A 24,463-nucleotide genomic window follows, 5' to 3' on the forward strand; every position below is an offset into this window, starting at 1 on the left:
CTGACCTTCTGTGCTGAGCAGGGCCTGAGAGAGAGAGCGAGAGAGAGAGCGTGTGTGTGTGTGTGTGCGCGTGCGTGTGCGCTCAAGTGTGTGACACATTTCTTTTGTCAGTCCCCTAATGCCTTTGTTAGTGGGTCTGGTTCCTTGCCTGTACTTAGAAAAGTCTGTGGCTTACCTTTGATCTTTGCCTGAGGCCATGATGCATTTTAATTTTGGTATAATAGAAAGATGTTGTCAGAGCTGAAAGTTGACTAGGTTCCAAGTTGTTTAAGGATGGGAGGCTGCCTGTACCCTGTGTCAGTGTGTGGCACCTAGTGGGTACCCAGTGTGGGTTTGCTGACCTGACCTGCATTCTGCCCCAAGCCCGCCCCCAGGAACTGTACTTCTCATCATGAACTTGGGGTTGCCAGCTATACTCCCTGCTCTTCTCAGCATGAACGCTAAGTAGAATGCCCTTGCTTGTCTTACTACGCTTCTGAGACAAATCCTGTTACCTTTCTGGAGGATTTGGGGAAGAAGCTATTTCTGCGGACTGAGCAGTGCTTGCTCTCTGGTGCACTTCCTGGCATATTTCCTATTCTTCTCAGGCCTCCATTTCTTTCAGTGGATACTTTCAGATAGAATTGCGTCCCAGCCTTCCCCTGAGCCTGCTTAGGACAGGTAGTAAGGGTTGTGTTTACACACTGATCACTTAAACAGGATCATTTTTCCTTTGTCCTAGGAGATAGGACATTAAGCTGTTAAGATCTGCTTTAAGTGCTGTTCAGGCCCTAGGACAGGTTTGTTTATATACCCTGTTCATGCTGTCTACCCATATTCTAATGAATTCCTTGTAGGTGGGCTCTTTTGTCAACTATGAGCACCAGAAGGTTTGGGAGTGGATGCTCCAGTTTCCTCTCCAGTCGCTATGTTACCATTTCACTTCATTGTTTACTTGTGTGGATACAGGCCTGGCCATAGGCTGTGATTAGAAACAGTTAGGTGGATAGGAGCAGGTGGCTTTGTTGTGGCTTTGTTCATTCACTGACAAGGTCAGAGGTGAGCTTCTTTCTGTGACTGGGCTGGGAGTGGGGGTCCGAGGAATCAGGGGAATGTTTTCCTCTCTGTAAACCCTTCTCCATAACTTCTGGTCCCAAATGACCTATTGTCTGATGGGGATCTTTTCCCCTTTCTCTCTGAACATGTAGAGACACTACGGAGAAATTATGATCATTATCGTCGTTATCATCATCAAGAGAGTGCAGAGAGAGGGCATAAACAGGGTGAGGGAGAGGTGGTGGGGAGAGGTTATTAGCTTAAGTGATGTAAATGTTGAGTAGAGAATAAGAGGCTAGAAAGCAAGTCTTGGTGGAAACTTGGGAACACTGTAGCACTCTCTGTGGGTCTCTTGTCCCACAGGGCTATTGTGAAGTTCTGTAAAATGCTGTATAGAATGTAGGTATTACTGCTTTTTTTCTTTTTATCAACAAAGACTATTTCTCAAACTTCTGAGGCATGTGTGTAGTACAGCAAATTTGCTTAATTTTTTACAGCATAGAAGGAACAAGCAAAGAGACGGTATCACATGTGTCTGGAGTTCTTAAAATGCAACATCTTGAAGTCTTAAAGTACATTAATCTAAAAGCCCACTCGGTGGCAGAGCCACTGTATGAAATTAGACTTCCAGTGAATGGCTTCCATGACACCTGTCCCCCCAAATTATTGCATGATTGCTATGTGCCAGGCTGCTTTCACATGCAGTCTCATTAACTCTTTGTAGCAGCTCAGCAAAGGAGGTGTTATAATTTTCATTTTCACAGAGTGTAAATTGAGACTCCGAGATTAAGTAATTTATCCAAAACTACATTCTACCAGGGGGTAGAAGTGACAGAGCTCGTATCTAAACCCAAGGCTCATGGCTTTTTAGTACCTGATCCTGCTGGGTTTCAACATTGTCACTTAGCAGAAAAGCAAGTCTATAATAAAAATTTGAGATGCCCCCTAAAATCCTCATGTGATAAAGCATCGAGAAGTGTTTGGATAACCTCTCTCTTCATCTGTAAAGTGGGGACAATAACACCCCCTGGGTTGTGAATTTAAAAGTGATCGGGGTACACAAAGCCCCCAGTACTGGGCTTGGCAAAGAGTAGGAGCTCAACTTATTTAGCTGCCTTTCCCACATCTCTACTCTCCTCCCTCCTCCCCTCCTCCCCTCCTCCCCTCCTCCCCTCCTTTCCTCCTTCCCTCCTCCCTCCTTGCCCCTCCCCTCCTCCCCTCTCCCTCCTCCCTCCTCCCCTCCCCATGCTTTCTCTTCAGGCCCCAACCCATCCTTCTCTTTCTGACGCAACAGCTGTCTTATTTCTCCTTCTCCCATGCCTTTCTGCCTGTCTCCTTCCACCCTGGCCTCAAGCTTTGGGTCGTATTGATGCTGGCCAGATAATACCTTTATCTGGTATCCTCACAGTATCCTCCTAGATTAGATTCCTTGCCATTCCGTGGCTGCAGGAAGCCAGAAGTCTCAAGCTTAGTAGGGTGTTTGTTTTGGGAAGAGAGATAAGAAGGAAAACAAAGCAGGTCCTTGAATGAAGCCCCAAGCCATAGGAGCCTCTGCAGAGGCACTGACTTCTGTCCCACAATTTGGCACTCCCCTCCAGGGATGCCCACACTGATCTAAGGGCCATCTGATTTTGAAAAATAAAGGCCATGGTTCTAGTCCTTTGCCCCTAGAAAAACCCCTTGGTTCCACCACTGATAACTGTGTATCTTTCTCTGTGTATTCCTCCTATACGTCCAGGGCCAGATTAACAGTCCTTCTCAATCTCAAATTCCTAATCTGAACAAACTCTTCAGTTTGGCAAACATTGGCTGAGCCTCTGTGATGTGCCAAGGCTTTTCTAGATGCTAGGGTTACCAAGATAAAGTGAACACAACCTTGCCTTCAGGAAGTTTATAGTCTGGGACCAGAGAATAGAGATCAGAGGCACGTCACAGACACACACGCGCGTCACAGATACACACATGATCAATTACATAAATTATTGTGAAAACGTTATAATAGATGTGCAAAGCACTGTGGAAACTGGGATGAGGAATAGTCACTGGAGGCATTATACGGTGACACTTGAGGTAAGCTTTGAAGGGTAATTAAGAGTTCCTCTGGTGGAATGAAGGGAGAAGGGGGAGATGGTTCTGGTAGAAGTGAGGGTGTGAAAATGCAGCTTGCCCTGATTTTAGGGCTTGTGAGAGGAAGACCTGGGAAAGGTTGACAGCAGCCCAGTTATAAAGGACCTGGTAGGTTGTGCGAAGGAGTTTGGACCTTATTTAATCATGCTCAGTTGGGGAGCTGTGGAAGGTGGGTCTGTTAGCTCCTTAGCTTGTTTGTTTTTAACCAGCCTCGAAAGGGAAAAAAAATCACTCCTACTTCCTTCACATTTCAAATCAGCTGCTTTTGTTTCCTGTTCCTTTCTAGGCCTCAGCCAACTGCTTACAGGCTTTTTACAAAATGAGATCTAGGTTTTTTTACTTCACCTCTTTTACATATTTTTCATGTTGCTACCTGATCTTTATAATTATCATTTTAATGGCTGCATAATAATCTATCAGTTATTATGCTATAATTTATTTAAAGCAGTAAAATGAAAAGAACCAAAAAGTTTTTAGAGTTAGAAGCTGTTCATATCCTGATTGTGATTTACCATCTGTGTAATCTTGGACAAAATATTTAATCACTCTGAGCTTTAATTTCTTCATTTATAAAATGTGCTGATCATATACCTACCTTACAGGGCCATTGTGAAGAGTATCTCAAATTAGGTGAATTATGAATTATGGCCTGGAGGAGGCACTTATTCAATGGGGGGTGGTGGCTGCCCACTTACCATCTTTACTGATTGGTTGAGCTTGATTTTCTAGAAGGAAGGAAGGTGGCAACATGGAGGTGGATTAGATGGGGAGAGGAGAGCTCTAGACCTACAGAGGTCAGCAGTAGTTGCCCCTAGTCCGTGTGACTGTTGAGTGCCCCAAATGTGGTCAGTCTGAATTGGGATGTGTAGTAAACATAAAACACTAGGTTGAGAAGACTTAGTATGAAACAGAATATAAAACACCTTGTTAATAATTTTTATATTAATTATACATTAACATTATATTATTTTGGATATATTGTGTTGAAAGATGTTAAAATTATTTTCACTTGATTTTAAAATGTGGCTACTAGAAAACTGTAAATGACATATGGGGCTTGCACAGAGTTCCTCTGGCTGCTTTGAGTCCCTATGACTGATCATATACAGGAAAGACAGGAGGAATAGTTACATTTGAATATGTGTTTGTATAAGCAGATCATCAGTGGGTGTCCTCTGAGTGGTAAAATGAAAGGCAAGTATTTGTTCTAGACCAGAGAAGCTGTCCCCATTTTCCTTGAGTTGGCCATTCTGACTGTTAACCATGTCACGCGCAGCAGTGGTGAGATTACTGGCCAAAGTGCCCATTGCACGGAAGCCTGGGAAGAGCATGACTTCTCTGCTGAGCTCGCAGAGCGCCTCAGGCCCGCCTGGCAGTGAAGCGCCAGGCGTCCCACTCGCTCTTTCGTGGAGCACTTCTCTGTCACACGTGCAGTATGCGGGGATCACACACCTGGGAAAAAGATCACATAGACAAGATGAAATTGGAGGGACAGGCTTCTTCTGTAGGGGGGATAGGTGCTCTGAGTCCTGTACAACCCTGCTCAGTTGTGTGTCTTCACCTTCTCTGGTTTAAAGTCCTCAGAGAAGAGGTGTTCTCGCCTTTATGGATGTAAATGGATTTGATGCTGAGGCTGGCTTCCGGGTAGCATTTCAGATAACCAAATGCTATTTAAGTTTTCCAGCCAGGAATTGAAATTGTACCTAGCTCTTAAAATATCCACTGTACCATTTCGTGTAGGGTTGTTGGGTAATAGAGCCTTAAAATCAAGATACAAGATAGAAGCAAAGATAATTTATAAGAACTTTTATATATTTTCCTACAGTTGGTCTCCCGTGGGTTGAGTTCAGGAAACCACAGATTTGTGATGCATCTTAATGGGGCAAGAGCAAGGCAAGTGGAAGATACAAAGTTTGGAGGGCAAAAAGTAACCCACAACAAGCACCAGTATCTGCCGTGCTCTGAGAAGTTGTATCTGACTTAGCCTGCCTGACTTTGGCCTTGGTTGATGCAGATAGCAAAAAGGCCTGGTGACAGATCCTGGCATCACTGTGGCAGGGGCATTGCTGTACCTTTGCCAGGAACATTCTGCTTCTGCTGAAGTACTGTCACCCATCTGAACCCTGACTGTAGTTGTCAGTTGGATAGAGGGTTTCGTGTTCTTGGTCAGCAATGGTAAAACTATAGGACCATATATATGTTTCATTCATTTAGCAACCATTTACTGCTCTTTTTCTACATGCCAGACACCATGGGGTTAACATTTTTCTGTGGGAGAGGACATGAAAGTTTTAATAGCTTTTTTTTTTTCTATCTGGATTTTAAATTTGTGACTTTTACAGTCACAGAACAAAAAACTTGGTTTCACAACTTATGAAACGGATTCTTTACTCTTTGAGGACTTCTTGTATCCTGGGTACCAATTTTATTTTTTCTGTGAAATTGGGAGAAATGTACTCTTTTCCCCCTCCTACATGCTCTGCCCTCCTTTTAGGCCTTGGGGGAGAATCACCTCTCATCTCTGGGAGCCCCAAATCTCACTTCCAGCAGATATACTTATGACAAGGCTTCATCTGCTACACAGCCCACTCCCTCAATGCAGACGGCCCCGTGTGCCCTGATTGGGCTGTGGCAGACTACAACTGTCACCTCCTCCTCAGTGCTGGCCAGCCAGAGGAGGAAACTGGCCCCTGTGTGGCAGGCCGGTGGGTCTTCTGCCCCTACAGAGATTTACGTTTGAAATGGTTTCATCCCATTGCACTACCTATGACTTTTCAAGGCAGTTGTGAAGAGCTGGGAATTGGCCAAAGGCCTGACACCTCAGGGGGTTAGGTGTCACTGGCTTTGATGACTTCGAATTGACTGGGATTGGGGGTGGTGTTGGGATACCTGGGCGTAGATAGCTGAATAAATATGAAGGATTCTGTGCTCCAAGGCCGTGACGGGCCGTATCTACCCACCACACCCTCTCTTCCACAAGTGCACAGATTCAGGCCTGCACACACCTGCGCACATACAATATGTCCCCTTGCAGGACACTCTCCCCACTTGGCTCCCCTGGAAGCCCCCACTTCTCACCTCTCCCCACCAACTGCAACCCCCACCCAGCACTGTCATTCCTAACCCCAAAGGCCAGCCTTTCTGCCAGTGCAGCCCTCTCCAGGTTAGAGCTCTCTTAGGGACCCTTTCCTTTTGAGAGGAAGAAAGAAAGAAAAAGGGAGGAAAACCAGAAAGAAAGAAGAAAGCAGAAGAATGAAACTGGACCGAAGGGGCAGTGGTGCCTTGAGCTATCTCACTGCATTACAATGAATATGGACTCTATTAAGCTCCGTTCTGCCTGTTAGTGTTTCCCAGGGCAACACAGCCCCCATATGGCAAGCATGCAGCAGATTAGGGTAGGCCCCTGGGCCTCATTGAAGGCTGGGGGGGGCTTGACTGGCAGTTGAACCCCCTTCTACCTCCCCCTACTCCTCACACTTGACACTGCCTGTGTTTATCTAAAGCAAGGAGGGGGGGTTGCATTTGGAAGGGTTTTTGTCCAGCTCTGAGAGAGGGGAGAGGAGGCTGGAGGCAGGGTGGGTTGAGGGAGGTTGAGGGAGGAAGGTGGGTGGAGGTGGGGTGGAAAGGGGATAGGCAAGGAGGGAAAGCCTCATAAATATTCAAGAGGAGTGGTGAATGGAGAGAGAGAAATAAAGCAGATGGAATTCGTGTTAAAGAACAGCACAATCACCCTGTTTTGAGCCCTCCAAAAACAAAAAAAAAAGAAAAGGGAATGGCTTTCTAGGAGTGTAGAAGCTGCGTTTATCCAATTAGCAGGGTTGTCAAATTGAATTTATATGGAATAGGGTGGGGGAATTGAGAAGGGAGTGTAGGAGAAAGGAAGTGGTTTTCCTTTTCTCTTAAGGTTTGTGGGTTTCCCCCCACCGCCCTTTATGGCTAGATTTTTAAATTTCCTTAAAGAGAAATTTAAGGAATGGGTATGTGTGACAGTTACCAAGGAATGGGTAAATGTGACTTCCTAGTAACTTTTTCCTCAAGTGGTAGAGGTGGGATAGAATTAGATCTGTCCAGTGGGCAAATCAAGAGACCACATCTTCCCTTTACTCAGACGGCAGAGGTGGCTTCTCTGGGGATTCCTCCCCAGAACCAAGATGGTGTGTCTAGATTCCTTCTATCCCCTTCCATGGATAGTGAAGGGGTTCACCTACCTGAGTGGAAATAGGTTCTGTCCATGTTGGTTAGCAACTTGTTATAAATTTTGGGTTCAGTAAATGAGCCCAGGTTGGGCAAATGCCACTTTGATTATTTATTTATTGCCTTCTCAAAAATCATCAGTGGGTCCCCTGTCTGTGGTGTTCATCTCAGACTCTTTTCCGTAGTCTTCCACAGCATGACCCAATCTCAGTTTCTTACCTTGCCTCTTTTCATTTTTCTGGAAGTCTCCAAAATAGGGTACAAGTTCCACAGGGGAAATAGAAGAAATTCCACTGGAGTACCAGAAGAAAATATTAGAGCTGCTCTTAAGGTTGATTTCTGTCTAAAAAAGGAATAGGAAAGAAATTCAGCTTTCCTGATATTTAATACAAGGGTTGACGGTGGTACCTTTAGTCTGTATATCACACAGTGATGTGTCACAACAGTAGCCAGAGATCTCCTCTGCATCATAGTGGAGCCCTCACTTGCTTATTCACTCCTCAGTTTTCCTGTTCTCTGTTAAGTGGGTTTACAGATTATATAATTTACTTTTGACTAAATTAATGCTCACAAAAGGACAAGTGGCTTAAAGAGATTGCTGCAAAGAAACTGGGGCTGAAGAGTATACAGCTAATCCAAGCACATGCTAACAGGAAAAAAACAGCAGAGCTGACCCTCTTCAAGCCATTTAAGAAAGTAAAAACAATGCTAATGGAATCCCATCTGATGAGACGTCAACAAAATAATTAACATTCAACCAGACCGTTTGGAAGAAGTTATATCCATATCATTACTGATGCACCTAATCCTAAACAGGCTTTCTGTCTTAAAGTATTAGCTTTAATTACATTATAAAACAATCATGATTAACATGTTATTAAAACATGGTTTCACTTTTACCTACTCTTTTTAAATTTTAGTTCGGCAGCCCATGCATTTAATTTATGAATAAATGTGAGTGGGTTAGGGATATTTGCCCAGAATATTTTACTCCTAAGAAAGCAAGATCAGAAAAGTTTGGAGACCACTGTTCAAGATAAACCTTCTGTAACAGCCAAACTGCTTGATGTACCAGCCTCCATTAGACCTTTCCCACCAGCCCTGCCCTCAGCTCTTTACTTATGCACATCCCAAGAGGCCTTCCAAACCCTTTATCCAGGAAACCTTGCCCGAAGACCCAATATTGAAGATGCTCCCCTTTGGAGCTAGGCCTTCTGAAACACACGTGACCTGTGTCACCAGGACTGGAGAGAAGAGAAGCAGTTCTCTAGCTCTGGTTCTCTAGCTCTTAACAGCCTTTCCCTAGAAGTGACACATGACATGTTCGCTCACACTCGATTGGCCAGCACTAGTCACATGGCTCTAAGCCATCTGCAGAGGATGTTGTTAGTCTAGAACTGCATTGCCAGTGTGGTTACATTAAAAATTCAGTTCCTCAGTCACATTAGCCACACTTTAAGTATCTGATAGCCACAAGTGGCTAGTGACTAGTGCTGATAGTGCAAATGTAGAACGTTTTCACCATTGCAGAAAGTTCTATTGAAGGGGATTGTGTGAAGAGCAGTAAGAGATTGTTCTAGATTTGGATATAAATGGTAAAAGAATGAAAATGACCACAGAGAAAGTTACTCTTTTTCTGTTTTAAAAAAAGATTTGTTTATTTGAGAGAGAACGAGCATGTGCCCGTGCGCAAGAGGTGGACTGGCAGAGAGAGAGGGAGACAAGCAGACTCCCTGCTGAGCACAGAGCCTGACATGGGACTCAATCTCAGGACCCTGAGATCATGACCTGAGCAGAAACCAAGAGTCAGATGCTTAACCAACTGCGCCCCCCAGGCCCCCCAGAGAAAGTTACTCTTACAGATAACGATCCAGGTAACATTATTTTTCTGCATAAGAAACTACTTTCTTATTCAAAAATATTCCCAATTTAGGTCTAAAAGTAGTTCTAAGCAGTTGGTAAATATGACCTCAGAAACTGTTTGCTGGGAGGCAGTATTGGGATAGTAGAGAAAGCCTGGGACTAGGAGTCAGAAGGCCTGACTTGGAGCCCTAAATCTCTCTTAATTAGCTGGGAGACCTTCTGCAAATCACTTAGTCTCTCTGCTCCTTGCTTTTCTCATTTATACCATTCAATACCCAGAGGTGTTATTCTAAGCTATTATTTTATTTTCTCTGAGGTCCCTCCTAATTTAAAATCTTTCTTTTTAATTAGGTCTGTGGGTAAAAGTACAAGTTTTTAAGTAAAAATGACCTTTCCTAAACCCTTCTCCTAAATCTATTTAAACTCCTATATTCAGCCCTTTGGGAACTAAATTCACTTGTTTCCCAGGGATTTCCCCCAATGCCACTCCTCTGAGCAGGAGTGCCAGCCTCTTTTTTGAGGCCAGGGGGCTACCAGCACCCACCACCACCCTGCCCCCCACCACCGCCTCCCCGCAGCCACTTGGCATCACCTCTTATGAGCAAATCTTCTCCCTGCCTTCAAAGACCTTTGGGAAAAGTGAATCTTACTCTATAGAATTGGGATCTTGCAAAAAACAAAGTAATTTGGGGTCAGAAATATTTCTTTTTTCATGTGGTTAGCCCCCCTCAACCAATGGAACAAAAAAAACTTTGTCCAATCTTGTTCTTGTCACTGAAAAGAATGCTTTTTTAGAACTAAGTCTTTCTATGGTTTCTGCTAGATCACGTGTCTTTCCATTTCACTCATCTTGGTTATTGACCATAGGATATCCAGAGGGTGTGCTTTGTGTTTAAGACCATGAAGGCTTCCCTTTCTTTCCAGGACAGCTGCAGTGTCCTGGGCGGCCAGGGAGGAGATGTGGCCTCCTGTGCCCTGGTCTCGCCTGTGTTCCAGCCAGTCCTCTTGGGAGAAGGTGGAGCTGGCTGCCGCCTGCTGCTGGTGGATTCACAGGTGTTTGTCATTTTCGCACAAAATAAATACTCCGAGCCTATAATTTCTCATTGGTCTCAACCCCAGAAGTGTATTCTGTTGTTGTTGTTGTTGGAAAGTTTTGAAAATGTCTGCTGGGTGGAGATAATTTCAATGGGAGCGAGTATGTCAGCAGTTAAGTTTCTCAGACACATTTTCCTTTTGTTTTCCGTGTCCAGATAATCCTTAAAAATAGCAAGGACCTAGGCCTCAGTGAGGAATTCATGTCAGGAATTTATTCTCCCCTCTGTTTTTGATTTTTTTTTTTTTCCTTCACCTCTCCTCTTTTTCTGAGAAAATCCGTAGAAAATAAGAAGGATCTACTTCTCATTGCCAAGAAAAATAATGGGCCTTACTGTTGCCTTCATCCAACTTTGAAATTGCACCTTGTTCATTTCACAGTGGGACAAAGTCACACTGCAAGTAGGAATTCTAGTTAAGCCTTAGTTGTCTTTTAGTTTTATCGTTACAACAAAATTCTCAGAAATTTATATCTTTGGATGATCTTTCTAGACCAAGCTCACTAGGTAGCTGGGTCCAGGAAGCAACTCTGTTTTCCTGGTTGCTAAATAAGATGCATCATAGCTACAGCGATGCCCCTTCCTCCCTATTTTTGTCATAGTTTTGCATTTTGTGAAGAAGACTCCGTGTGACCTGCTTTGGGGTCACCAAATGATATCTGTTTACAAATCTGTCGTGGGGATTAATGAGTTAACTCCTTTCTCTCTCTTTAGATACCTGCTTCCTCTTACTCCGTTTCTGTCCCCAGATACATTCTTTTCTCTTGGTTGCTTATAAAAGTGGATTGGTGACTGGCAGCAAAAGTGGGGTCTGTTTCCATTTTGAATCCTATAAATTACCAAGGGTGCAGAAGTAACAGTAATTGTTTGGCTGGTCCTCGTTAAGCAGAAGGGGGTCTGGGCTGAATTTCCTCAGTAAAACTGTTGTGGACTTTACAACCTGAACACCTCTGCAGCTACCCTGTGCTCAGATAACTAACAGCCCTCCTGTCCTGTTTGTCTGCTTGTCTTCTTTTTGCCCTTTATTCTTTGTGTTCATTTCCTGCCTCTATGCCCCTTTCTCCTTCCTTCCCTTCCTTCCTTTCTTGGGGCAGGGACAGAACAGGAAACTGGAGCATGTCATGATCAAGTTCCCTAAAATCCTTTAATTGGTAATTCATTCAGTGTTCTAGATAAATAGGTTATTTCATTGGGGAAAAGTAGAGAATTAGAACAAGTATCTGGAAAATCGAGAGGACACCAAAACTTGCCTTTTGGTATTAGTTTATAAATCTGTTCATGAAATTTTCCTCTAGAACTCACTGTTAAGATGCCTCACTGTTCTACATCACCCTTATTCCAACTCTGTCTGTTAAGCGCCCCACCGGGTGCAGAGCAGTGATAGAAAAAATATGAAAAGGCTCCTGTTAGGGTTAAAAGTATGGAGATTTGAAAAGATCTTCTTGGAGTCTCTGAGACCTAAGGATTCATCAGTAACATCCCCTAAACTAAGGGTTCAGCATTACGCATATGACGGTGCTGTCCACGATAGTCTGGTAGTGGCAGCATGGCCTGCCATGTGGCCATGGACATCTGGCCTCCTGCAAGCACATCGTTCCCGACAGGTGTGTGAGATGCTCACTGCCCGGACCCTGGCGGTGGCTGCGGGTCCCAGCCCCTCTAACGCTGGGCTCCCCTGCCCTCCTTGCTAGCCCATACATGGCGCAAGCCTCTAGCACTCGTGCCACAATAAAATCCCCTTCTGGCTCAGGGGAGCTACTTAAAAGAAGCTTCTTTTAGATGAGAAATGACAGGAGAGTGTTCTTTGGTCTTGCAGCAGCTGTTCAGGTCAACATCTTGAATGTGGCCGGCTTGTGTGCTGGAGGCAAGGGGCAGGGGTCAGAGCCAGGCCCTGTGGCAGGCAGCCTCACTCACCGGGGCCATTTCTCTCTTCCTCACAGCAGAGCGGTGCGGGGGATCGTAGTACCTCTTGGAGTGACTCCGCTGGCTTATGGGACGTTGGCTTGGACCCTTTGTGACACCGTGCTACATGGGACGATGACAACTCAGAGAGAAAAAAGGCCCGAGGTCACCCTCGCTTGCCTCCTCTTAGCCGCAGCAGGCTGCTTTGCCAACTTGAGTGAGTGCCTCCCATCCCTTTCTCAGCCCACCCCTCTTGCAAGAACACTTTGTCCCCTTGTGTCACATTCAGTAGTGACCCTTTGTAAAGGCCTTCCTTTTCCTGAATTTCAAAGAACACTTCATTCTCACCGGCCTTCGGAGATACTCTCAATAATGCAAGATGAGAAATCATCTTGGCAGCCTCATATTGGTTGTGCTTTAGAATTTTAATCATTTCAAATATATACCAGTGGAGGAGGAATGATAATAACTACCTTTAACCGAGCACTTACTGTATAAGATTATGGCAGGCAGTTGACATGCATTGTTTGTAAGCTTCACAACAACCCTGGGAGGCAGGTGTTACTAGCCCCATGTTATCGGTCAGAAACCGAGACACAAAGAGGCTGAAGTGACGTGGCTCAGAAGGAGTGGCCCTGGGGTTTGGGCCCAGGTCTGTCCAACCCCAAAGCCTAAGCCCTCACCTTTGCTCCCCGCTGCCACTCCAGTCTGCCTTCTGAGAACTAGTACAGGCTGGGGAATGGGCCCAGGCACCGTGGAGTTCTTCAGACGAAGATCGACTCCTCCCGGCCGCCCGGCTCTGAAAGGCCGCCTGGGTGCTGTGCTTCTAAAAAGGTCATGTTACTGGTTTCAGTGGGGGTGTTCGTTCATGGCTACGTCCCTGTTATTCCTCCAGACCAGGTCCCTCAGGTCACTGTACAGCCTTCTTCCACGGTCCAGAAGCTCGGAGGAACGGTGATCCTGGGCTGCGTCGTGGAGCCCCCGTGGATGAACACCACCTGGCGCCTGAACGGGAAGGAGCTGAATGGCTCAGATGATGCTCTGGGCATCCTCATCACCCGCGGGACCCTCGTCATCACCGCCCTCAGCAAACACACCGTGGGACGGTACCAGTGTGTGGCCCGGATGCCTGCAGGAGCCGTGGCCAGCGTGCCAGCCACTGTGACGCTAGCCAGTGAGTGCTGCCCCTTTGCTCCTCGGCCACAGTGCACTCTCCCATTCTTTATCTCCCCCAGACCATTCATACCCCTTGTCGGTAGTGTTCATATGAAAGGGGGCCTTACAATTTGAAATTTCAAACCAGAGAGTGGTAGCTGCCCAGCAGTCCCCAGTGGTGGAGGACAGTTGTGCCCCTGGGAAGCTGCTAAGTAGGGGCAGTGTGTGGAGTGAGTGTCTCGAAAGAGGGGAACTCGACATGGTTGAACTGTTTCCGTGCCACGCCTTTCGACTTTCCCTCTAGCTGTAGGTGTGGTAGTGCCCGCTCCTCCCCGTCTTCCCCGTCTTCCCCGCCCTCCCTGCCCCATGCCCCGCACTCCCCGTCCTCCCCGCCCTCCCCGCCCTCCCCGCCCCGTGCCCTGCACTCCGGGTCCTCCCTGCCCTCCCCGTCCTCCTCCCCTCTCCGTCCTCCCTGTCCTCCCCGCCCCGTGCCCCGCACTTCGTCCTCCCGGTACTCCCCACCCTCGCCATCCTCCCCGCCCTCCCCGCCCTCCCCGCCCTCCCCGCCCCGGGCCCCGCACTCCGTCCTCAGGGCAGTTATGGTCAGAGCACTTACAAGGCCATGTGGAGTCCGAACAGAGCTGCCCATCCCACACTTGGCCTCCTGTCTGTCTGAGGGCCAAGCGGATTCTAAATGCCTGACAAATAAATAGTAGAACACATGAAAAGGAAACTGTGTGACAGAGAGTAAAGAGGATGAGATTGGGGTACAGTTTGGTCCAAGGAGGATGCCAGGTGAAGACTTTATACTACTCTTAATTTGTAATTACCACTTGGGTACATTATGGTGCCCAGGTGCAAAGCACACATTGCCTCATTTTCTACCCACTGTACATACGGGAGACAAGACTTACTGACGAAATAAACTTCTGAAGGCTGCAGGGCAGCCCCAGCATCTGTCCTTATAGCTGAGTCTAGAACCAGGAAATATTAAGAATGACCTCTTCCTCCTTGGAGCCTTGTTCCCTCATGACCTAGCAGGGTCCCCTTACCCCTGACAGCCTTACTTCAGACTTCCACATCACCATCCTCATCACCCTCCTGAGCGATGTGTGTTAGGGGTCATGCCTAAAGCAGCAAACTTCTGAAATGCTCCTTAAAGGTTGGCTGGGGTCTCTGGGGTGTACGAGGCGTGAGTCCTGGAGAAAACCGGTAGGAGATGGGGAAATAGACCAACAGGGGAGAAAAGACCTCTGCCTGCCCTCCGATTCTCAGGTCCCTGAAGGGACTTCCCTCTGTGAGAGAACAGAGGAGAGTCTGCCGACAGTGTTCCTGTTTTCTTGGGAAACAGTCAAGCAGCCCTGCCCTTTTCTCAGAGAAGGGAGAAGGCAGGGCGGGTCCTCAGCTGCCCCTCCAGGGCCCAGGCTGAGCCTGGGCTGCATCCTGCAGCCTCCCCACACAGTGGGAGCCATTTTCCTTGGTGACAGAAGAAGCACATTGAATCTGAGCCCCAGGCCTCTGGGAAGCAGGCTGTGCATGCTGGGTGAGGGAGGCAGATCCCGGGCCACCAGCTGGGCCCTCCCCTCCACCTGTGCTTGCGGGGTGTGAGGAGGAGGGTACCAGCAGACTTAGGTGAGGAGGGTTGAGGGTAGGGAGGGGTCATCTCATCATACAAGAAGGGCTGAGGTCGGAGCTACTCTCCTACCATCATATTGCTCTTATATTTTTCAATTGTAATGAAAATGACAGAAAGCACAGAGTTTATAGAAAATAACATTTCCCCTCAGCCCACCGTCGTCACACAACCACCATTTACCATTTTGGAGTATACCCTTCCAGTCTTGATCCATACCCATACTTTCTTTTTTTATTGAAGTATATAATTGACATACAATATTAGTTTCAGGTGTATAACATAGTGATTTGATATTTGTATACATTGTGAAATGGTCACCACTAAGTCTGCTTAACATCTGTCACCACACACAGTCTATTACTAATTGTATTTCTTGTGCTGTACATTATATCCCCATGACTTATTTTATGACTGGAAGCTTGGACTTCTTGATCTCCTTCACCCATTTTTCTGCCCTGCCCCCCACCCCAGAACCTCCTTCTCCTCTGGCAACCAGGACTCTCTTCTCTGTGTCCACGAGTCTGGGTTTTGTTTTGTTTTGTTTTTTAGATTCTACCTGTAAGTGAAATCATGGGGTATCTGTCTTTCTCTGACTTATTTCACTGAGCATAAGGGCATGCCCATTCTTTCACACTGTCCGAGTGATCTGCTGAATATATAGCTTCTGTCCATATTCTCTCCCCTCAGCATTGTGTGGTAAGCATTTTCCATTGGCCATATGACCATATTTACTTTTCCTTTTCTGTTGAGTATAAAATGCATCCAGTAAAGTACACAAAGTGCACTAATAAGTCAACATCCCGATGCATTTTTCATATGTATGGGTAACCATCACTCTAATCACTCTAGCAGGTTCCCCCATGCCCTTTACCTAGTCATCTGCTCCCCTCCCCACCCCAGCCCACAGCAGAGCAGGGTCAGAGTTACCAATGGCCCTCAAACATCCCCTGAGTGGCTCTACCATATGTACTGAACCCTTTTTCTATTGCTGGGCCATGAAGTCACTTCCAGTGGTTCATTATTACAAGTAAGATATGCCTTTTAGTAGCGTTCATGCCTTTAAAGGATAATGCTGCTCATTTAGGAGGGTTGCTCATCTGCAGATGGTCCGCACATGTCTGTGAAGACTCAGGAAACTCCATAACCATTCATTTGGCCTCATTAGGAGCCAGGCTGAACGTTTTATTTGGAGGAAGGGATAGTTGGAGAGTAGAAGATTTACGTTGGAGCCCTCCTTCTACTTCAAGGTGTATCTGTATGAGGAGAGACCATTTTTTGCCCTTATGGTAAAAAAAATTCCTGGCCACCTCTTTCTGTGGTGCTTGAAGGGATCTGCAGTTGACAGTGAGGACAAAGGGGAGGGTTTGATTGCATCCCAGAAGGCCCAGTGAGAGAAGTGGCTTGTGCAGAAGCCCAGTGAGTCTTGCTTGAAAGCCAAGAACTGTTGGCTTGTCGTGGAGACATGAATCAGAAGTGAAATGTTTGGGGCTGACTGGAGGGTTGGAGAAGTGCTGGAAATGAGGAGAGCAGGCTCCGAGGGACTGTGGCCATGGAGTGGAACTGCAGCCTCCCCAGCTAGGAGGAGGCAGGGGGAAGGCGGGAGAGGCGGCAGAACGGGGTGCTGTCTTTGGGCTAATGCCATGGGGGATTTGGCCCAGACTCAGCAGTTAGATTAAGTTTACGAAAGCACATTCCTGAGCAGAATGGGGGCTGTGTTTTGCTGGTTGGCTGATGGAGGGAGGCTGAGCGGTGAAGGGATTACCAAGGCATGGTCTGCATTTAGAGGCATGGCTGAGCGGTGGCGTGCCTGTGCACACGCACCCCCCCCCGCCCCCCCACCCCCTCCCCCACCCACACCCGCCCGCACTCAGCACTTAAGGCTTCCTTCTCCTCTGGCCTCTTTTGCCTGCTTTCAGATGTTCGTCCTCAGACAAAGCACTCGCTGTTTGGTCTACCTAGAAAGGTGCTGCCTCCTGTGTCTTCGTGAACTCCTAGATCCCTGGGACCATCGCCTAGATCCCTGGGACCTTTCGATGGTGGGGGCTTGGACCTGGCTTGAGGATTCAGGGGTGTGGAGGAGGCCTCTAGCAAGAACTTTCCTGGTCCAGACCTCTTTGACTTAGATGCTGGGGGCTGGGGGTACGTTTGGACTGCACCCCTATCTGTGGACCTTGGCTTCTGGTCTTCAGGTAAAATGGAACCCATGTGGATTAACTACCGTCTTTGCTCCCTGTGGAGGTGTCCGTCCCACTCTCCTCTCTGTAGAACTTCTCCTGTTGAACCTGAACTTTATTTGTGGTAAATCTCTTGCTGCTAATGCCTCACTTCAGACCACCTTGTCTAATTCTTGCTTTTCAAAATACTTTGGACTTTGATCTCCTTTCTTCCTTTCTCCTTTTTTACAAGCTTTACACCAGGAGGCCAACCACTCTCCATGGCTCAAGTATTCCCAGTCTCTGCACCTGAACCAACAGCAGACATTGCCAATGGACACCATATTCCTTTTTTCTATACTCTTGATTCAGCCTTAGAATTGTTCTTAATCCAGCCCAGCAAGTAATCACAGTTCAGCAGAGCTGGCATATAATGTGAAAGCTGTTTTCTATTCCTTACCACTAATAACTCAAATATACTCCTACATAATTCTTCATTTTTAACGTTTTCCATTTTTTTACTGTTTAACTCTCCCAGTTTTCCTATCATCCCTAGCTCCCATTCATTGTTGGTAACTGGGTAGTAATTCTATAACTGGGAACTTTAGTCCTCAAGCTAATGTGAAGTCTTCAGCTGATGCTGGTTTGAGACTGGATCTGTAACCCCTCCAGAAGGCCTTCAAGCGCTATGACCGAGGCATGTGCTCGAATTATCCTTTCTCTGGCCTCAGATGTCAGAAGGTGAGGCCACTGACAGGAAAGGAAGGAGCTCCCCTTAGGCAGCTGTCTCCATGACTCTGACTCTGAGGAAGGGCAGAAGGTGACATCATTTAACCCACGAATAAAAGGAAGAGACAAACTGGTATAATGGAGGGGAAAAAAAAAAAAAAGAAACTTAAAAAAAAAAAAACCCTTGGGTTTAGTTCTGACTCTGCCCTTAGGAGTTGAGGTGACTTTGGGCAAGTCACTTAATCCCTCAGGTTGCCACAGCTCTGAAATGAGCAGAGTGATAGTTATAGCATCAGTATCATGGGTTTTTTGTTTTTGTGGTTTTTTTTCCTTTGAGCATCAAATGATGTAATAGTTCAAAATAGTAATATTTTGAAGCATTTTATAAATGCCGGGCTTTATATGTTCACCCATTAGGTGAGCGAACATTTGCAGAGTGTCCTCCTGCCAGAGGCCCTGGCGCCTGTGTCCAGCCCTGTGCTGCCCAGCTCCGTTCTGGGAGCAGCCTTCAGAAGAATGAGTCCGGGGAGTGGAAAAGCTTCCATTCCTAGCCAGAGCCAAGAGACAGGGCTGGCTCATTGGGAAGGGAGAACTACCCATTACCTGTGAATTTCTCAGCAATATGTATACACTTGAGCTCCAACCCAGATTCCTACCTCCTGGCTGCATTGGAGGGTGGCCGTGGTGTCACCACGTTGCATGTTGTCCCTGTAGCCACAGGGACATTTATGCTCCTGATGGCTCACCGCCCCCCCCCCCGCCCCCCGCTCATTCTTCTAACCAGGTAGTTGTTGGCTGGTGCCGGCAGGCGGGGCTGCCCCTGGCCCTCAGCACGGGGACCCCACAAGCAGAAGCCATGTTTCTTTCTGTTTGTTTTTTGCTCCCCCACCTTTGGTTCCTATCAGACACTTACTGGAGGTCTTCTAGGCTCCGACCCTGAACCAGAACAAGCCATAAAGGACCACTGTGGACATGTCTTTACTAAAATATTTCTAGCTTTCTTTATCCGTATTTGAGTCAGGTTCTCCAGAGAAGCAGAACCGCTTATACATACAAGTACACCGTTGTGTACTTGTAGAAGTTGTGAGTTTGGTTCCAGACGACTTACAATAAAGTGAGTCAAATGAATTTTTTGGTATCCTAGTGCATATAAAAGTTATGTTTATGCTATCCTGCAGTCTATTAAGTGTGCAATAGCATTATGACTAAAAAAATTACATACCTTAATTAAAAAATACTTTATTGCTTAAAAGGCTAACCATCAACTGAGCCTGCAGTGAGTTGTGATTGCTGGTCACAGATCACCACAACAAATGTAATATTTCAAATCTTTTCATCATTATTATGAGAATTAATAAAATGTAACACAGAAAATGAGCAAATGCTGTTGGAAAATGGCACTGATAGACTTGTTTGATGCAGGATTGCCACAAACCTTCAATTTGTAAACAAACAAACAAACAAACAAACCAAAAAACAATAAAATGAGGTATGCCTGTGTATGTATATGGAGAAGGAAATAAAAGTAAAAATAGAGTTATTTTAAAGAACTGGTTCACAGGATTGTGGAAGCTGGTGAGTCCAGGATTCGTAGAGCAAGCCAGCAGGCTGGAGATTCGGGAGTCCCACTGGCAAACCGCAAAGCACCCATTCTCCAGCAGTGAGTTCAGAGTTTGGATGTTTTGGAGATTGGTGTCCTGAGAATTGTGTTCAGAGTTTCCAGCAGAACACAGTTAGACCTAACCCTTGCCTTTGAGGAGCTCTTAATCTGATGGAAAAGATTGACTGCAGTAACGTGTTAGCCCTAAAACAAGTCAATCCCCAGCCGAGATATAACCAGATTTTCCTGGGAACTCAGGCTGACAGTGATTCATTTCAATTTCAGGGGATTGAGGAAGACTTGGGAGTTGAACCTTAAATGGTGTGTGGGACAATCTTTCTCTCTCATTTCTTGAGTTCTCTCATACCTTTCTCAGACCTTCAACAACTAAATTTAGCTCTTAGTGTTGCGTACTTAGATTTAAGCCCAGTGCAGTTTCTGGGACGATACAGATACGTCCATAGGGAGTTTGATTTCTGTAGTGAGATAATTCCATGGTGAGTTCAGTCACATCCTGAATGTAGCCACCAGATGATTGTCTCTCTCTTGCTACCCCATCGGATTCTCCCCTAACTCTCCCCCATTTCTCACTGTCTCTCTTTTCCCTTTGGGAATGTATGTTCTGTGATTAATAAAGGAAAGCTCAGAGTGTTTTCTCCAGTGCCACTCCTCTCCGCCAGTCCGCTTCAGCCAGCCAGTGACTCCTTAACAAAACAAGAAGGAACCATTCGCTCCAAGTTGGCAAAACATTTGTTGTTAGCTTAGGCATCTGAGGGGGCATCCTGTGCAAACCCTTTGCTTTGCAGCGAATGGGCGGTGGCAGGAAGAAGAGTTGGGGAAGGAAAGGAAACACAGGTGGCATCCTGAGCTGGCCCAGGAGGGAAAGGGAGTCCGCAGCTGGAGGCCGGGCTGGCGATTCTGCCAGGCTGGGGAGATGGAGGCAGCTCTACGGGGTGGTGGACACAGTCAGAAAGGGAGAATGAGCCTCAGTGTGAGATTTAGCTGCTTTATTCTGTAAGTTTTGTTTTACTTTGCCAATTGGACAAGAAAATTTGTGACCACTTAAATCCAAAAGGAGCTAAGCCACTTGAATATCTAAATAGGAAATGACTAGGGAATACCTTATAGTATTAAACCAAAGTCCTGTTAACCAAAGTGCTGTTTTCTACTGGATACAGGCAGAAGTTCATGCCTCGTGTGGTATGAGCTCAGCTCAGGGCATCGTGGCAGCAACTGTCTGCCCCAAACAGCCAGGGTTCCAATTCTCTATTTAGCAATCGTCACAATTTACCAAAAGAAGACCTCAAGTCCATGGTACATCTTCTACTAAGGACACACTTACTTCTCTCCTCAACCTGTTCTTTGCACACACAGCCACATGCTTAAGTAAAAATCTTAAGTCCATCTTCTTATCTAAGAGCAAAGGGAAGACCTCATAGTGTGTTAAGCAGGTACCACCTATAAATTCAACGAGCCAGAGCAGACTTTGCTCAGGAAGGTGAGGGAAGCATTGATTAGCTTACTTGAAATCACTGGAGCCCTCTAAGGAACATGATGCAAGATGGTTCCTTTAAAATAAAAAATCAAGAGAGCAAATGAGTCCCTTGGATCCCCCTTTTTTGTGTGTGGAAAAGCTTAGGGATTTCTACCTTGACCTTGTTCTTAGACTTTCAACCTTTCCAGGAGTCTGGTAATAACCCTGAGAACAGTAGAACAGCGAGTCTGTCCTGGAAGAAGATGTACCCCTGCAGGTGGGTCAGTGTTCACATCTAAGATAAAAACAGTCCCTCAATAGTGAGACAAAATGTAGGCAAAAGGGAAAAAAAAACTTGCTGAGGCAAAAACAGCGTTTTTTTTCTGAGGGAAAATGATGTTTAATGTTGAGTGACTGTGTTCCTTTACTTACAAACGTGTGATGACTCCAGGAATCACAGAACAGGACTCGGGCTGTGGTGCGGCACTTAAGCCCGTCTCTCAGCCTCACCTCCCACTCTAGACCCCCCCAAACTCTGCCACTTCCTCATCTCATCTTGCACTTTCCCTTTGTTTTTGGAATGGTGCCCCATCTGCCTGCAACACCATCCTTTCCATTCCCTTTCCCAGAACATGCCTATCTCCCTTGGGATAATGAATTCCTTCTCAGTTTTCAAGACTTGCGTATCTTCTCTGGGAGTCTTTTCTCGATGCCCTCAACTTCCCGAGTCTGAAGTGGGGTCTCCTCTCCCAGCTTCCTCACCACCCTGTTTGCTTCTGTAGCCCTCTCGTTTGCCTGGAGGACAGAGACTGCTGCCATTCATCTCTGTGACCACACGGCTTCCCACAGGACCTGGCACCGAGTAGGCCTTCAGTGAATGTCTAGAAAGAGGAGGACTCCCAGATAAGATGTGTTTGAAGTCTAGAAGATCAAAAAAGGGCATGCAAAAGGCGAGCAAAGATTTCTTCACCAAACCCTGATCTATGAAGAGGCTTAAGGAAGTAAAAAAGGATGAAGCAAGGACTTAGGATATAAACAGGTTGAAGATACAAATAGATTCAGGGAGGGTTCAGAAAAATTGATGGATGTCAGAAGGTCTGTTTAAAAGGAACTGAGATATTTGGAGGAACCTTTGGAAACTTTGAAGGGAGATGCCAGTGAATGTGGCTCCGCATCCTACCACACACTTCATGGGACACTGTCAGAGGTGGTGGGCAGTTTGCATCAGTAGCCACCGCTGCTTGTAGGGATATATAGTTCCCAGGTGTGGAGGGAGAAAAAGTGGAACCACCATGAGCCCCGCTGGCCGTAGGATGGCACCCGTGCCTCCCACCCAGGGTTCTGCATGTGGGGACCATGCTGGAGCTCCCCTCTCCCTTCCTCCTGAGTGCCTTGGCCTCAGGCTAGCAGCCTGCCAGAGACTCTGCCAGGATCCAGCTCTGGCTCTCCTGATCCCAGACCACCAGGACTCACGTTAATTTTCCCATTGCTACGTTTGTAGGTTATATTTGGTTGATCAGAGAAATATGTATGATGTGGGTTGCTGGCAAGTACATCTTTTTTTCTTCCTCCTCCTTTTCTTAAGTGTATTTTCTCAAACCATTTCATTTCTTCATTGAGTCCAAAAGAAACTCCCAAGTTCTGCTCACCAGCCCTACCTCATTGCAGTGCTAAAGTCAGATAAATGAGATGGTCTACAGACATCTTCTCTGTTCATCTGGCTGCCAGACTCAGTGGACACATGGCCCCCATCCTTGCCTTGTCTTCAAGGATTAATCACATTTCTTGTTCTCTTATTTTTAAAAAAATATTTTTAGTGATTTAGGCCAAGAAATTCCAGAAGCCTTAGACCAGTTTATTGCACATCATTTAATGACATTGCAAACTAGGTTCTTTTTTTTTTTCCCCCTTCTTCCTATCACGCTCCTCCCTTTATACCCTTTCTCCACTCCTGCCCACCTCCGGTCTTGGCTTTGATCTTCTGCCCTCATCCTCCTAGTTCTCTCATCTTCCCTGCCTCCTCAGCTTTCTCCCATGGCTCAAATCTGAGTGCAGATCCCACCTCAACTCAAGGAGAAAGAAAGAAACACAAGATGGAACAAGTAATGTATTTGGCATCTGCAAGGGTCTTTTTTTTTTTTTTTTTTTACCCCCATGGAAACTGTTTTTATTTAAATAAGAGACAGCATGCCTTACTTTCATCGGAAAGTGTGTTTGAAAAATTTCATGCCATGGCTCTCAGGAGAGAGTTTTAGAGCCAAAATTATTTGTGCAATTGGACAGGCAGAAAAAACTCCTAACGAAAGCAAACATATTTATCCACTCTCTCTGCCTGCAGAGGGAGGATGAATACTCCCTCTGCCAACTCCCTCTGCCCTAAGTTGCTCTAGAGCTCAAGGTGACCTGATCTAGGCTGGAACGCTGGTAGAGACAGTAGGGACTAAGCCTGCAGATAATACTCTTGCAAATTATTGTACCCTCCCTTGTGTGTTGTTTTTACCTATCTTATCTATCAGAGTAAAGGTCCCTGAGGTTAGGAACTATATTTTTGTCTTCGTGATCTCTTCTGCAGTGCCTGACATACTAGACAATTCTGTAGCTCCTGGCTGAATGAATGAGTCAGTGATGTCTGGAGGGGATGGTATGTGCCAGATGTCTACTGTGGAGTATACTGGTTTTGCTCAGCCTTGTGGCCACAGTTTGGTTTGGCTTCAGTGGTCTGTGTGACAGGGCTACACACTGGCAAGAGGCTTAATCACTACCCAGAATGCGTGGCTTCTGAGAGGCTTGCCCATGCCACAGCGAACCCCATCCTTACTGGGCGCCAGGCTTTCTGGCCTCATGGAAGTACAGTTCTGTTCCAGGCTCTACTCTGCTCCTGAGTTGATTGCCGTGGCTTCCCACTGGCAGAGCACTTTATTTCAGAGGGCTGACCTCAGGGGTCCTGCCAAGGCATAGGTCCTCAGGCGGCTTGGGGGTCAAGAGTAGTGTTGTGCTTGTCTGCGCCTCAGTGAAGCCCACACAGGAGGCAATGCTCGGGACCCTTCACCTTCTCAAACTCCACCTCTGAGTCCATCCTGGAGAGCAGTGAGCCGCGGCTTCCGCCAGAGAAAGCTCCTCATTTTACTTCCCTTGAACCTTTGCCACCTTTCAGCAAGTCATCAAGGTGCAGGGAAGGGCCACAGGGTCAGCATGTCACTGAGGGGGAATACAATAGGGCAAAGTCTTCTATGCTTTGTGATGTTAGCCGTAGATGCAGCAAGCCACCACAAGGACAGTTGAGGCCTGGAGGCCATGAGAGTTTGGGAGTAGAATTATCGGCCCAGAAACTTGCCAATGGCCAAGAGGCTACCGAGCCATGCTGACAGCATTGCCAAGTGAGCCCCATGCGGTGCCCCCACAATCTGGTGGGTCCCATCCAGACCTCAGCAGATGAGTACAGGCTTGTCTTGAGGCAAGAGGGTGGGACGGGACTGACTATACTTAAGAAATGCCTGGATGGGT

At 46.6% G+C, this 24,463-nt stretch overlaps 1 protein-coding gene across 2 annotated transcripts in view; it reads left to right on the plus strand.

Moving 5' to 3' along the window:
• Window positions 1-24,463, plus strand: part of BOC (BOC cell adhesion associated, oncogene regulated) — a 69,847-nt gene that overhangs the window by 22,199 nt on the left and 23,185 nt on the right. Inside the window, exons 3-4 of one of the 2 annotated variants that reach the window (XM_021692521.1) lie at window positions 12,251-12,429; window positions 13,108-13,386. In XM_021692521.1, the coding sequence (XP_021548196.1) occupies window positions 12,348-12,429; window positions 13,108-13,386 (361 nt within the window). In that variant the 5' untranslated portion in view covers window positions 12,251-12,347. The remainder of the gene's footprint in view (window positions 1-12,250; window positions 12,430-13,107; window positions 13,387-24,463) is intronic. The other variant, XM_021692520.1, reaches the window with a different exon arrangement.

Source organism: Neomonachus schauinslandi, chromosome 1 (assembly GCF_002201575.2).
Source record: "Neomonachus schauinslandi chromosome 1, ASM220157v2, whole genome shotgun sequence".
NCBI lineage: Eukaryota > Metazoa > Chordata > Mammalia > Carnivora > Phocidae > Neomonachus > Neomonachus schauinslandi.